This window comes from Ascaphus truei, chromosome 21 (genome assembly GCF_040206685.1).
Source record: "Ascaphus truei isolate aAscTru1 chromosome 21, aAscTru1.hap1, whole genome shotgun sequence".
Taxonomy (NCBI): Eukaryota; Metazoa; Chordata; class Amphibia; order Anura; family Ascaphidae; genus Ascaphus; species Ascaphus truei.
Genome location: NC_134503.1, coordinates 13,118,023 through 13,131,405, shown reverse-complemented (window position 1 = coordinate 13,131,405; position 13,383 = coordinate 13,118,023). Strand labels below are relative to the sequence as shown.

At 40.8% G+C, this 13,383-nt stretch overlaps 2 protein-coding genes across 7 annotated transcripts in view; one reads left to right on the top strand and one right to left on the bottom strand.

The window, feature by feature from the left end:
• Positions 1–13,383, top strand: part of RALGPS1 (Ral GEF with PH domain and SH3 binding motif 1) — a 423,133-nt gene that overhangs the window by 156,971 nt on the left and 252,779 nt on the right. The window lies entirely within an intron of this gene.
• ANGPTL2 (angiopoietin like 2) overlaps positions 4,349–13,383 on the bottom strand; it is a 30,041-nt gene continuing 21,006 nt past the window's right edge. The window contains exons 3-5 of the mRNA XM_075579009.1: positions 8,936–9,129; positions 6,751–7,021; positions 4,349–6,056 (exon numbers count right to left, since the gene is read on the bottom strand). Of these exons, the coding sequence (XP_075435124.1) occupies positions 5,857–6,056; positions 6,751–7,021; positions 8,936–9,129 (665 nt within the window). The 3' untranslated portion in view covers positions 4,349–5,856. The remainder of the gene's footprint in view (positions 6,057–6,750; positions 7,022–8,935; positions 9,130–13,383) is intronic.

Here is a 13,383-nt window from a genome sequence, read left to right as displayed (position 1 = left end):
TAACCCAATCAATTATTCCACCTCGCAGTGAGTGAGGCTGCACCCACAACCCTCAGTCGCTGAGACTCCCACCCCAAATTATAGTGACACACTCCCCCAGTGACCGTCCCCTCAGTGACATTCACACCCCATCAGTGACCTTCCTCTTACACCACCACCTCTCACACTCCCCGTCATCCTGTCCTTCCCCCATGTATTTCTCTCCCCTCTCTTCCTCCCTCACTCACCCCTCCCACTCTTTTACCCCCACTTCTCCCCCTCCCTCTCTTACACCTCTGCCCCAGTTGTCTACACTCTCCCTCTAAGGAATGTCCGGAAGGCCTCCAGCTTAGCGTGGTGACCAATCACATACCTCCTGCAAATCAAAGGCCAATCGGCGCCCCTGTGCCGAGAAACCGACCAATCGGCAACCGTGTGGAGAGGGAGCAACCAGTCGGAGGCGGAACAGTTAAAAACAGGAAGGACGACCCAAAATAACAAAATAACCCACGGGTGCACACCCTCTAAGGCCCCCTTACTATGCATGCAAAGTTTCAGGTCTATAGGGTTCAGGGTCTTGGAGCTATGGTTCTGATAGACATTCAGACACACAGGCGGCTCTTTTATTATTACAGACAGCGGTCTTTTTCCATGGTTCCCTGACCGTGACTCTTCGTGATGGTGAAAGTTTGTAGTCTGTGTAGAGGAGTGCCTCTCTCCAGCTTCTGCCTCTCTCACTGTGTCCTCGGGCTGGGGGCCCAGCCAGCGCTGGTTAGGCCTCTATTTGCCGCCGGCATCTCCCTAGGTGCTGGCATGCCTCCTCATTGTCCCACGCCGGGCCGCTCTGTGACATTGCGCACCGGAAGTTGTGGCGCGCACTTCCGGTGAGTGTCGGCATCAGAGAGACCCGGTGTGGGACAGTGCAGAGGGCAGCCCTGCAGCTGGGTAGATGCCGGGCGCCAAATAGCGGCCTAACCAGCGCCGGCCGAGCCCCCCCACAGCACACAGTGAGAGAGGCAGCAGCTGGGGAGCGGCAACCTGCGAGAGCAGCATGTACGTAGTTACATAGTAGATGAGGTTGAAAAAAGACATACGTCCATCAAGTTCAACCTATGTAGGTGCAGAATGAACCCCATGCCTAGCAATCTGATGGGTCACGCTTACCAATATCCTCATCTTAATTAGACTCTTATTAACGGTCAAGATCAGAGTTTCTTGATTTATTTATCAGTGGGGCTAAGCAGTGAACACTGTACCTTATTAAAGGAGCAATCTATGCAATACCCTACTTGTGTTGCTTTTTTTTAAAATAAATATGTTGTGTGGTATTAGATACTAAAAAATCTTTTTCAATTCAACTCTCAATGCCATTTGTAATGCGTTTTAATATACTCGGCATCCTTTGATTTCTATAGCAGGTTGTAGTATATGTCCCCAGTAGTGTAAGATATTTGCAACACCTGTTTGTGATAACTTTTTGCCAACCTTCCCTGGAGTTTAAGCTGCAAACTGTAATAATAGATGTTACCTTTTAATAATGTAAGAATACAGTGTAGCTGTTGAGTTACACTAACTGAAGGATTACTTGAAACTGTAATGTAGCCATTTAGTGAACACTGGTAAGCAGGATCTTTAGCTGATCGATCACAGGAAAATGAATCGATCGTCGGCTTAGCTAATTAGTTTTCAACAAAGTTAATCAAAGGCTGCCTTTTTTTTTAAGTGCCTGGTGCAGTACCTCTTTAACTAATTACATGTTTTATATGATTATGTTACAGTTCATGATGAAAATTCATGGTGAAGTTATTCAGTATAACTAAAACTGTTTAGCACAGGGGGGTGCAATCTTTTTTCCCCTGCAGACTTTCCCCCTCTCCTTGCGCACCCCCCTCTTACCTTGATTCAGACATCTTGCGGTCATGACGTCACATTGCCATGACAACGTGATGTTGCATGAGCCTGCGGCATCATTTGCCGCCGCGTTGCCATGGCGATGCGTCACCAGGAGTGCCTGAATCAAGGTAAGTAGAAGTTTACAGAGGTCTTGCAGGTCCCTAGGCATTCATTTAAATGCCTTCGGGAAGCGTGCGGGGGCCTCTGTAAACCCAGCACCCCCCGCAGTGAATCTCGCCACCCCTGGGGGGCGTGCCCCCCACTTTGTGCACCGCTGGTTTAGCAGATGTCTGACTGTTTCTTTTTGAATCGCTATTCTGTAATGCAAGACAAAATATTTCATGACACGCCTAAAGAGTTTAAATGGCATTTGCCACAATTCAGTGGAGAACAATTTGAACAGGCTGGGGAATACCTAGTAAAGATAATAAGAGCACTTATAAAATTTACATTTATCAAGATCTTGCATTAACGTCAGTGCACCAATAGTATTAAAAAATATATATGAAATATTCTTCTTGCTTTTATTTATGTTTCTATTTTAAACTAATTGTACGTTTCTCCTGTCGACACCTTACCTGTTTTAACAATAAGCAGAATGAGTTGGGCGCCAAAATCTTACAAAGAGCTGGTGTCCAGCAACAATAAAAATGCAGCTGTGGAGACATCCTGGCAGCTTTCAGAAGAGGCGTACAAAGGGCTTTTACTCAGGGCTGAATTGTGTTGTAGCCTGAGCAGTATAGGAGGACCTGTTCCGTACTGTTCAGCAGGAGTACCTACCTACATGTGATGGCGTCATATACAACATTTAATAGCATATCTACACTCGACTTGTTTTTCAAAATGTTACTAGAGTGAAGTATTATGTTTTCATAATTTAAGCTTGATCTGGAAGCTACTGGTAAATGGTAAGGTTTTTACTGGGATTGCATCTCTTGCCTCATCCCCATTGGGCCGACTTACCAAGTTCCAACAAAACCTTTGCTGCATCTTAGTCCAGATCCACAAAGGGTGCTGAGCTTGAGCACGCCTTTACTTCCAGTCATATGAATTGGAGGGTAGGTGTGCTCAAGCTTGGCACCCTTCAGTGGATCTGGGCCTTAATGCATCCATGCATTAACTTCTTCACTGCTTATGTATTCATCCCAATAACAGCAATTCTTCAGCCAGGGATAACCCAACTTCTGTAGTGAGCTTCGCTCTACAAAAAACACCTTTCTAGTTATGCGAGTTTTTATTCCACACTGTACGATGTTTTGTGTAAAGACGAGAATGAAATCCTGCTAGGTAAAAATGGCATAGTTTGCTTTATTGCAGATTTGCATGGTTTATAGGGAGCCGTGTACTAAAGCTCGACTTTCTATAACACCGTTACATCTCACATTGTGTAAATGGACACATTGTTCTTTGGATGATTGCTGCTCTAAGCCGTTTTCTGCTGCAGAATATAGCAGAAGACACAGTGCCATAAAGCAAACCTTTAGCACCATTCTGCAGCCCAGTATTATCTAGTACTTCAACTGCATAGTTGCTTTCAAAGGCACAATCTCACCTAGCTGTCCAGTTGAATTTCTTAGGGGTCTCTGAATGGGTGTCTGTTTATAAAGGGTTTTCTTAACCCTTCCCACCTCTGTCCTTATCAGAACAAATAAAGATGAGGGGTCTCTGGCTATACAAGCACTTACTGATCACGCAGTGATATCACATAAGGCGCAGCCAGGGGAACTCAACCCCCTCCCAAGGCTGATTTAAAAAAAAATAATAATAATTTAAAATATTTTTAGTTGTCAGATTTGGGTTGAAAAAAAAGGGTATCTATTACCCAGGTAAGACCCCTTAAACATGTCACCAGGAGTCGTTCTCGCTGGTCCTAGTTTGGATTGCTCCTTTAAAGCAGAAGAAGGGTATTCTGTTTGTTTGACTTTATAGTTATTCCCAATATTGTACATTAAAAAATAATATATATATATATATATATATATATATATATATAATTATAATTCACCCCTGAAGAAGGTCCCCTGAAATGGTGGGCATATGTGTACATTTTGGACCCAATAAACCACTTTGATGTGATTATCCCTCGTGCTGTGCTGGTATATTGGATCTCTAGGGATCCTCACAGACTGCACATAATTATAATAATGCCTTCCTGCTGTTCGGTTCCCAGGATTCTGGGCACTTGTAGTGTTAAACTTCTGTTACTGAAATAATGCTGCCCTTGGGAGTAGACTCGAAGCACAGGAAGTTCAAGGGTGGTGGGAGATACAAGATCTCACTGATATTAGAGACCACGAAACATTGTACCACTTTATTTTGTGTCTCCATAAAACAAACTTTGTATATGTGACCCACAGGGAAAAAAACGGAAATCTTGACACCAACACTTCTGCTACGGACGTGCCGATGCCGAGGTGATGGAAATGAGAATAAAACATTGATATGCGCTTATGTGATAAAAATGACTCTCACCCCATTGTTAGATCAGATGTTTATTATCTCATACAGGTTTCTGTTTCTTGGTGGAAGTTCCTGATTTTTGTTTTCTTATATAGCACATTAGTGATTTGCTGAACATTGTTACATGAAGCTTTTTGAAAGCAGTTGCAACGGTTCTGATTCCAGATATTCTCACTAAAAGACAAGATCTGTAGGCTTTGGTGAATGGTGCATGTGTGACTGTTCTTTTCTAAATACATTTTTTGTCCCCCGTCTGGAGCATTTAAGCACCCAGGAAATTTAAATATGTTTTTAAATTTGGCACCCATCAATTGCCTGCAAAGGTGGATAGCCTTTTTACTTTGTCTTTATTTATTTTTTTTAGATGGACACACACCAGGTAATGACTTTTTAATATGGCAAAAAAAACAAACAAACTGGAAAGTGAGGTTTACATTTGTGATTAAGCGGAGTATGTTGTATATTCATTTTGACTTGGTCTGCAAAAATATATATTTACATATTTCTCTAAATACTGTACAGGTAGGTTGTTTTTGTTTAAAGCACCGTGGCCCGGGAGTCATCAAAGCCTGATCAGTCCTCTGGCGACCGAATCTGTAGCACCTGCTATTAGTCAGTGGCAGATATTGCTGATTTGGGTGCCATAGCCCAGATTGTTCTTTGATGACTCCCGGCCAATGTGTCCTTCCCTGATCAGATACATGTGTATCAGAGGTCACGTTAAGAAGGCTAGCATACAGATACAGTACATTGTTAAGATTCAAAGAAAGATTTAAGAGTCAGTGTGATTGAGTTAGGATACATGTTGAACTTGTGCAAATTCATTTTAAGTGCACTTCTTAAATACAGATGGTTCCAACTAGCTGGCATGGTAAACCACGCAGGAAGAAAATAACTCTTACGTACACTTAGAAACCTACAGTCCCATGTGCATTCGATAATCAGATGGTACAGTGTTACTTGGATTTTAGTGTGACACCGAGCGCTTTTTGCAATGTTGAGTAAATTAAAAAAGAGAAGAAAATTAAATAATGCATCTAATTTAAAAAAAATGGAATAAGTACTGTAACATCCTACTTTAATTGGTACATGACTTCATTGGATGTTATTTCCTGTGTCGTTAATCCCAAATGATAATACAGTATCTATCACAGTACATAGTACTTTAGAATATTATAAGCTATGCCCTACATACATATCACCTATAGCTTTTTGTTACCCTATACGTGTCTGTATTCCTATCATCTAAATTTGATTTACTGAAAGAGAAATGGTATTTATGAAAATTGTCGGTGGTCTTGACACGCGGTTAGCCGCGTCTTTGCAGGAATGATTTATGAATGTAAATAGGTCATAGCATTATGAATACATGTACAGCATCTTACAGTATTTGTTTGCCAGGTCCTGTAAAAGTCTGTGTGGCTGTCGCACAAGAAGCATTCCTCTAACCCTTTCAATGCCAGAGATGGTTGCAATACAAGGTATCCAGTAGTGAAAGGGTTTACCATTTTAGATGCTCTATTTTCAGTGGAAAGTGTTGGGATTGGGTCTGATCATCATAACGACCTTCTTCAAAGCGTATGACCCGCCTCGGAATTCCGCCCAGTACACGCCGTCTTGATAACGGCTGCGGTAGTGTCCTCCCCGATACCAGACACCGTTGAGGTTTGAGTGAGCGCATGCATTGTACCACCAGCCACCCTTCTGGTAATGAGCACAATTGCCTGGAAGAGAACACAGAATATCAATGAGACCTCCAAAAATGTGCTGCTTTGCAGATACCAGAGTACATTTTTTGGCAGTGTTTGTTGCCAACTTGACTTCATGCTATCTAGGGTCCAGTTCTGTTTTTGCAACATGAACCATAGAGGAATGGGATCGTTATGGCCCCAGAATGCAGAGACTGGACCAATGTTTTGTGATATGTCTCTCAGTTCATAATATTGAATACTATATGAGTAGTGTTGCTTTTGTTTTAAAAGGTGCTGTCTTTTGTTCTTCTTACTGATAGAGGGACCCAGTTTTAGTTGATATTCCCTTTAAACAAGCCTGTTTTACGCGATAGATAAAATATGTGGAAAACACACTGTGGTATAAAAGGTATAGGTCTCTCTCATCCAATATGAAAATAAAGAAGTAGGTGCTCAGAGGAACGGACATCCCCAATATCCATATAATATAATGGTGCCACTGAAGCAGTGAGACGTGTTCACCAATAGGCAGCTGTAACGTCATCCCCCTGCCCGGGAGCACATATCTTTAGCCAGTGCCAGACCGTAAGAACCGGGACAGACCATGTATATCACCACTTATTATAGGAAGGTCATATATAATGGTGTTTGTTTTTTTGTAAACCTTTTTATTAGTTGTTTATATATAATGTGAAGTGTGTAATACAGTATAACAATGAGTTGGTACCTGTGTAAACATCATGGTCTCTGTCCAGTGTAGTGAACTGCTTGCCATTGTGCCAGGTAAAGGAGTCCCCTGCGTTGCCATTGTAACGTCCCAGTCTCAGCTTGTAGTATTCACTCTCTGGGTCCAGTTTGAAGCTGGCATACTCTGCAAATACTTTGCGACCTGACCAGTCCTCCATGGTAATCAGCAGTTTGTAGTTGCCTTGGTTTGTAAGCCAGTAGATATTTTCAAGACCCAGCCAATACTCTCCATCAATGTTACCAAATCCTTGCTAAATGGAAATAGAGAGAAAAGCAATATGCAAGAAAGTTACAATCCGCATTCTAAAGATGTGCAGTGTGTGTGTTTTCCTGCGTGCAGGAGGTTAAACTCCTCTGTAGATGCTAATTAAGCAGACTAAACTCGTGACAAAAAGAGGTTTAAAAGGCAGGCAGTCAGCTGCCAGCTGAGACTTTCCCCAACCAGGAAGGACACTGGTTGGTATGGTTCCCCAGGCCTGCTTGCACCATCTGGGACCCACAAACAGGAAGAGACTCCATGAAACTAATCAAGTCTGCTGGATGCGGGGCTTGTCTTCAAGGAACCTGTATTCCATAGACTGCTGAGGGAGCAGAGCAGTCCTGTCAGTTTTGCAGTATCCAGAGGGATTTCCTGGATTCTCTTGGGACAGAGTTCCCACAACCACAGATAAGGACTTGATATTATGTTTTTTTATACTGCATGTATTGTTTAAAGCTGGAAACTGGGCTAGCCAGCCATTGTGTTAGTCAGACACTGTTGTGTAGTTACTCTCAAAGGGGAGTAAGTTTTTATTTTATGATTTGGTTTGCCTTAATGGTACAGTGTGCCTATTAGTTATTGATGTGAAAAAGAAACCACTGATGGTTAAAGCCTAAAACATACTGTTTGGACTCTTACTGACCCTATCGCGAGGCCGTCTTGCCACAATAAATAAATATATATATATATATATATATACACATACAAATGCAAAATTTGGTGAAAGCACTCCTGAAGATAAATAGAATGAGAATAGAGACTTGGCTGTAGGATAAGGTGCTTGCTGGATGATCCGTGATCATCTCTTCGGATCAAAACAATAAAAAAATAAAAAATGTCCAAGGCACTCCAGAATGAGAAAAATATAAAGATACATTTATTTAACACCTCATCAGATAGAAACTATAAAATCTGAGTGACGTTTCTAGCCAATTAACAGCCCTTTCTGAGGTGTGTGTGTGTGTGTGTGTGTGTGTGTGTGTATGTATATATATGTATAATCTAATGATGTCTGCACATCCCTCTGTGATAGGCTTGTCACTCACCCAGAGACAGCTAGTGAGGCTGCACATCCCTCCCTGTCTATGAGTTGAATGGAGAGCAGTGTGCACATGTGGCAGGAGGGAGTGTAAATCGAAGGTAGGCGAGACAGCAAGGAGAGGAGGAAACAGAGCAAGGAGAGGAGGAGGAAGTGTATTGCGCACAGAGAGGAGGAGACAGTAGGGCAGGGCATGATGGAGAAGAGAGTAAGATGGGAAAGAGGGGACGAGACAGCAAGGCATTACAGGGAGGGGTGGAAACAGAGTAATGTTTAATTAATAACCTTTCAGATCTCCTAGATCGGCGTATGTTACGCTGAGTACAGCTTGTGTGTGTGTGTATATAATATATATGTGTATGTATGTATGTGTATATATATTATACACACCCAATTCATTTGACTATCGGTAAATAAGATCTTTAATATTCCTGCATTAGAAGGTATAAACGCACAGTTTTGATATGTTGTCCTCTGCTATTATCTGCTTGCAACTCCTTTGTAGTTAAAACTTGAAATGGTGCGTTTAAGATGCATGGAAAACATTCTAGTGCTGTATTATTCCCTCCATCCCTCCATCCTTCAGACGTTTCATGCAGATCACTTGGGGAAAATAGCTATGGCAGCTCAGGCCAAGCATGTTCTATAACTTGCAAAAATGCAGAGAAGGACAGTGAGAGTTGAAAAAAACATATAGAATATAGTATAGAATACATCAAGTGCGTCATCTTATTCCAGACCGCTCCCCATACTGCTGGCCAAACTGGAGTAAATACTTTGGGTACATTCAAAACCTGTTTACAATTATTCTAAGATTTAAAACAGAAACACACAGAGCATATGAACCCACTGCCTGTGACTACTTACCTTGTAAGTTTCCCAGTTTCTAAAAAAGTTTACAGATCCATCAAGACGTCTCTGGATGATTGTCCAGCCGCCTGGATCATGCCTCTGGTCACACCACACCTGCATAAGTCTGTTTGTGTTGTCAGGCTTCACTAGATATATGGTGCTCGTATCATGTCCATCTTCTAGTGCTTGTAGACAGTCTCTCCATGGACCTTGCAGAAACAGGAGACAGGGCGGTATTCTTCATATCACATCCAAAAACAATACATTAAACAGGTGTTCCCAAAATTAGAAAAATAAGATCAGTGTTTGGGTTTCGCTTTAAACAGGGTCTCAAGTTTAGGAAAATAAAATCATTATTCTTGGCATCTGGTAACACTGGGTTAATTTTCATTGTTGTGTTTTTTTAAAACACTATTTCATGTTTGCAGGAAAAGATTTGGCCCACTGAAAAAATAAATGCTCCATTGAGTTTGATGATACAATGTGTATTTATGCACTTCTTGCATGTAGCGGGCTCCTCATTGCAAACCCTCAGGAATAAAACTGTTTTCTCAAAGGACTAAGAGGAGCAGGGAGCAAATAGCAATATGGTTGCTAGCATTGTAAATCACATACTGTATATTTTCTTAAATTAAAGCATGTGCATGCTTTTTAAAATAAGCAGGATCTAACCTGCAAAATGAATAATTTTGGCCTGGCTGCCTTTGCTTGCGTGCTGTTTAATGTCACATTAATAAGAGTGGAATTTGAATCCCATTATAATAGTGTGGATGTGGAATAAGATGTTTTTTTTTCCTCACCTGGCAAAGAGGTCTCATGGAAAGTGAGACTGCGTGCCAGAATAAACTGCTCAGAATGAATTAAGGTGCAGATATGGGATTTGATGGGGAGATCCAAAGTAGCAGTTGAGAGAATACGGCTAACCACTAATAATTTTCTTTCCTAGGTTGGGGAGAGTCTTTGGTTATTTATGTGTTCAAGATGGAACTAATTTTAGATTAGACCTGCCACGAAGATTTTGTGCTATAGATAACCATGACGAAGCTGCAGAGGTGCATTTAGAGGGGTATACAATATGTATGTAGCTGATGCAAATTGTTCCATGATAAAGAACAAACATTCTTATTTGCGCCAAATGTATCACACTTGACTTTCACATATCTGATACTGATCTCTTGCTTTGTTGATACATTTCAAAATGCTCCCAAGTTGAATATGGGATCCAAAAATACCATTTATTTTACACACAAAATATTTTGGGTTCTAAGGGCATTTGGGAGCCTGATGAAGGCCCTTAGAGGCCAAAAATGTTAGTCTTTGCTATGTAACAGGAATGTTCGTTTGGATCAAATATTTAACTTGGAGTTCCTGGAAATGTATCAAAATGTATTTATACTGTATGCGACAAGCGGATTTTTTGTCTTCTCTGGAGCACCCGGTAACCTCTTCCTGTATACTTTTGTATTGATAATGTGTTTTGTTGTGCTGTACCTTGATTTTGTATTGATCTCTTGCTATGTTATCTAGATAGAAAGTGCCTTTCCCCATTACTACAGGCAGTCCTCGGTTATCCGACACAATGCGTTACTCAAAATGGCGTTGTAAAGCGAAACACGTTTTCCCATAGGAACACTGTTTAAATATGAGGTTCCGTTCCTGAAGGCATTTTTAACACTAAAATACACCAAATATTTTATGCAGGCAATAAGATATGCAGCACACACATAAATTATATAGTGTATATACTGTATTATATATATAATATAACATAATAAATAATATATTATATAGTATAATATAATATTGTATAATATTATATATATACGCTCTTACGACGCTTTGCAATGTTGTTTATGTGAATGTGTATATATATATACACACATACACATTCGTTGTAAAGCGAAGCGTTGTAAAACGAGGACTACCTGTACTTGGTTTCCAGACAAGGTTGATAGGTTAAGGTTAGAGTAGAGAATGCGTTTGACATGCAGTTTATTTTTTGGTGTCCCTCCTGTGAAGACTAAGCAGGGTCATTTCATCTAGGAGTTTCGCCACGTGTAGACAGAGCACTGAACCAGGCAAAAATGTCTCGATGGACCCGCAATAAATCGTACTTTTATAAAAGTCTCATGGACAAACAAGTGCGCGCACACTATGATTTTTTTTACGGGGCCACTGAGTGATTTTTGCCTGGTTCAGTGCTCCGTCTACACATTGCAAAACTTCTGGATTCAACGCATGGACTGCACAATGGGATTTGAGGAGGACAGGAGGCATGCAATGAGGAGGTTTTAAGGTACTGGCATTGGATTCATATACTCATTATACAGTCCTTCATATTGCCTTAGAAGTACAATTTTCTAGCACTACAGCCATTATTGTGAGTACTGCTGGATGTCTCACTAGGCAGAATATATATTAGGTGCTCAAATATATATTTACCACTACCTCAGGTGCCTACCTAGCCCCATTAAATGCCGTCCCTGTGGTAATCATTATATTGCATTATTTGCTGAGGGTCTAACTAGCTGTGCACCATTCCCTAGTTCTGGACCATACTTTGCTAATTTCATCTAGGTAAGCCAGTTACATTATTATACAGTTTACAAAATATTTGTACATGCATATGGGACTGTAGTTTAAATTGTACGTCTCTTGCGGTTCGAATGCATAAAAATATTGCTTTCAAACAGTCCCGTGCATGCCGTATAAGAACACTTCCCAACGATCCGCAACACGGATGTCCCAAAATTCTCAACCTCTACCCATGGTAGCCATACTAATTGGCAGTCCTTTCTAACGAGGGAGAGGCATCTTATTTGTTGTTTATCTTATATTGATAGCTTTCACTTAGAAAGTGAGTGGTTGTGATCAGAGAGTGTATAGTTGTGGTCAGGGCTGCCAATAACTTGTCCAGGATTAGTTTCCACCAAGTCCCCAGAGTTGTTGAGTAAGGGAGGGGGCAAGGGTTTCTGGGTATAGATTAACCCTTCTCCAGGTGAAATCTATACCCCGAAACGTTGTGCTTTTATAGGCGTGTACATATTTAATGGTTTGAGGACCTTGTTTAAATGAGCAGGTGCCCTTATCTCTTATTTGGATAAAGATTTTAACAGTAATAGTTTGTGGGAGATCCCGTCATGAAGATATCTGGCACCACCAAATATACCAACTAGAAGTTATCTTAGAAATACTAACGGAAAGTGCAGGGCAAGTACTTTTTTTCTTTTTGGCTGTGGAAGTTAGGCTGGACCTCTGTGCGGAGTAACGTTCCTTGGGTGGGAGTGATTATAGAGGTCTCTACAGCCGAGGGGAGCTTGCCCCCCCACCCCCATGGCGGTCTGATGCTGAAGTTGGGGTTGACTTCCAGGCGGAACAAACTTATGGCATCAGCCGACCTTGCCCCCCAGACCAGCCAGGCTCGGGACACTTGCCCTTGCTCTCCACCCCTGTCGGCCGCCCTGGTAATTACCATACATGCAAGGGCCTATTCTGTTTACTTTGGAAATTAAGAATCATTAAGCATTCCCAGCAGCCTTACTACATGAATGTTCTATATGACATTTAAAAAGATCAACTTTATGTTCTGTCATCTTGGGAAATAAGCACATCAGTTGTTATGTTAATGTTTAAGTCGGTAAGTATAATAGTGAGATACTGAGATATGGAGTAAAAGTAGCTGCAAAAATAGGTCAACAAATTATCTTTGTTTTGAAAAGCTCCAAATTGCTTTACTAAAAGTATCCACTCTGTATGAGATGTTTACATGTTGGCTCCTCACATAAAATGACTGACCTGCCAACTCCGGTTTAAAATAATAAGATTGCGTAACACTGCTCACATGTTATATATCCCAAATTAATAAGTTTGTTGAACAAGATGCCGAAAATCTGCTCAAATGGAGTATAAATGTCAAAAACGTAAGCATACCCATTGTAAAAGACCATTTAATGTTGGTACATCAAAACGCTTTGTTCTCAATTGGCTTTTGTCAAAATATACTTGTAAATATTCATCAATCTAAATATGTAAATCACTTAAGCCAAAAAAAACCAAGTGCATTTTCTATGTACGGTCATGTTGTTGAACTTTAAGTTACAATGAAAGCAGACTGCTTGCAATGGTTGTTTTTTTGTTTTAGTGATTTGAGCCATTTTTGCAGTTTAAGACTAAAATAAACGTTGTTTTAAGTTTTCATGTTGATATGCGGTCTTAGGAAACAGATGCCTCCTTTATTTGCACACAATCAAAAACGAAGGGGACAAAAAGTATAGTGTTTCAGCAAGTAAATTGTCCAAAAGTCAATACCGTTTCTGTAATGGTTGCAGAATTTGAAGGCCGCATTTCCCAAAAGACAATGTGAAACAATGAAGAAAAAATAAATGTAACAGGATTTGTTAGCCTCAGGCTCGGATCATACAGTAAATACCAGAGAACAAAGTTTAAATACCAGCATTACATGG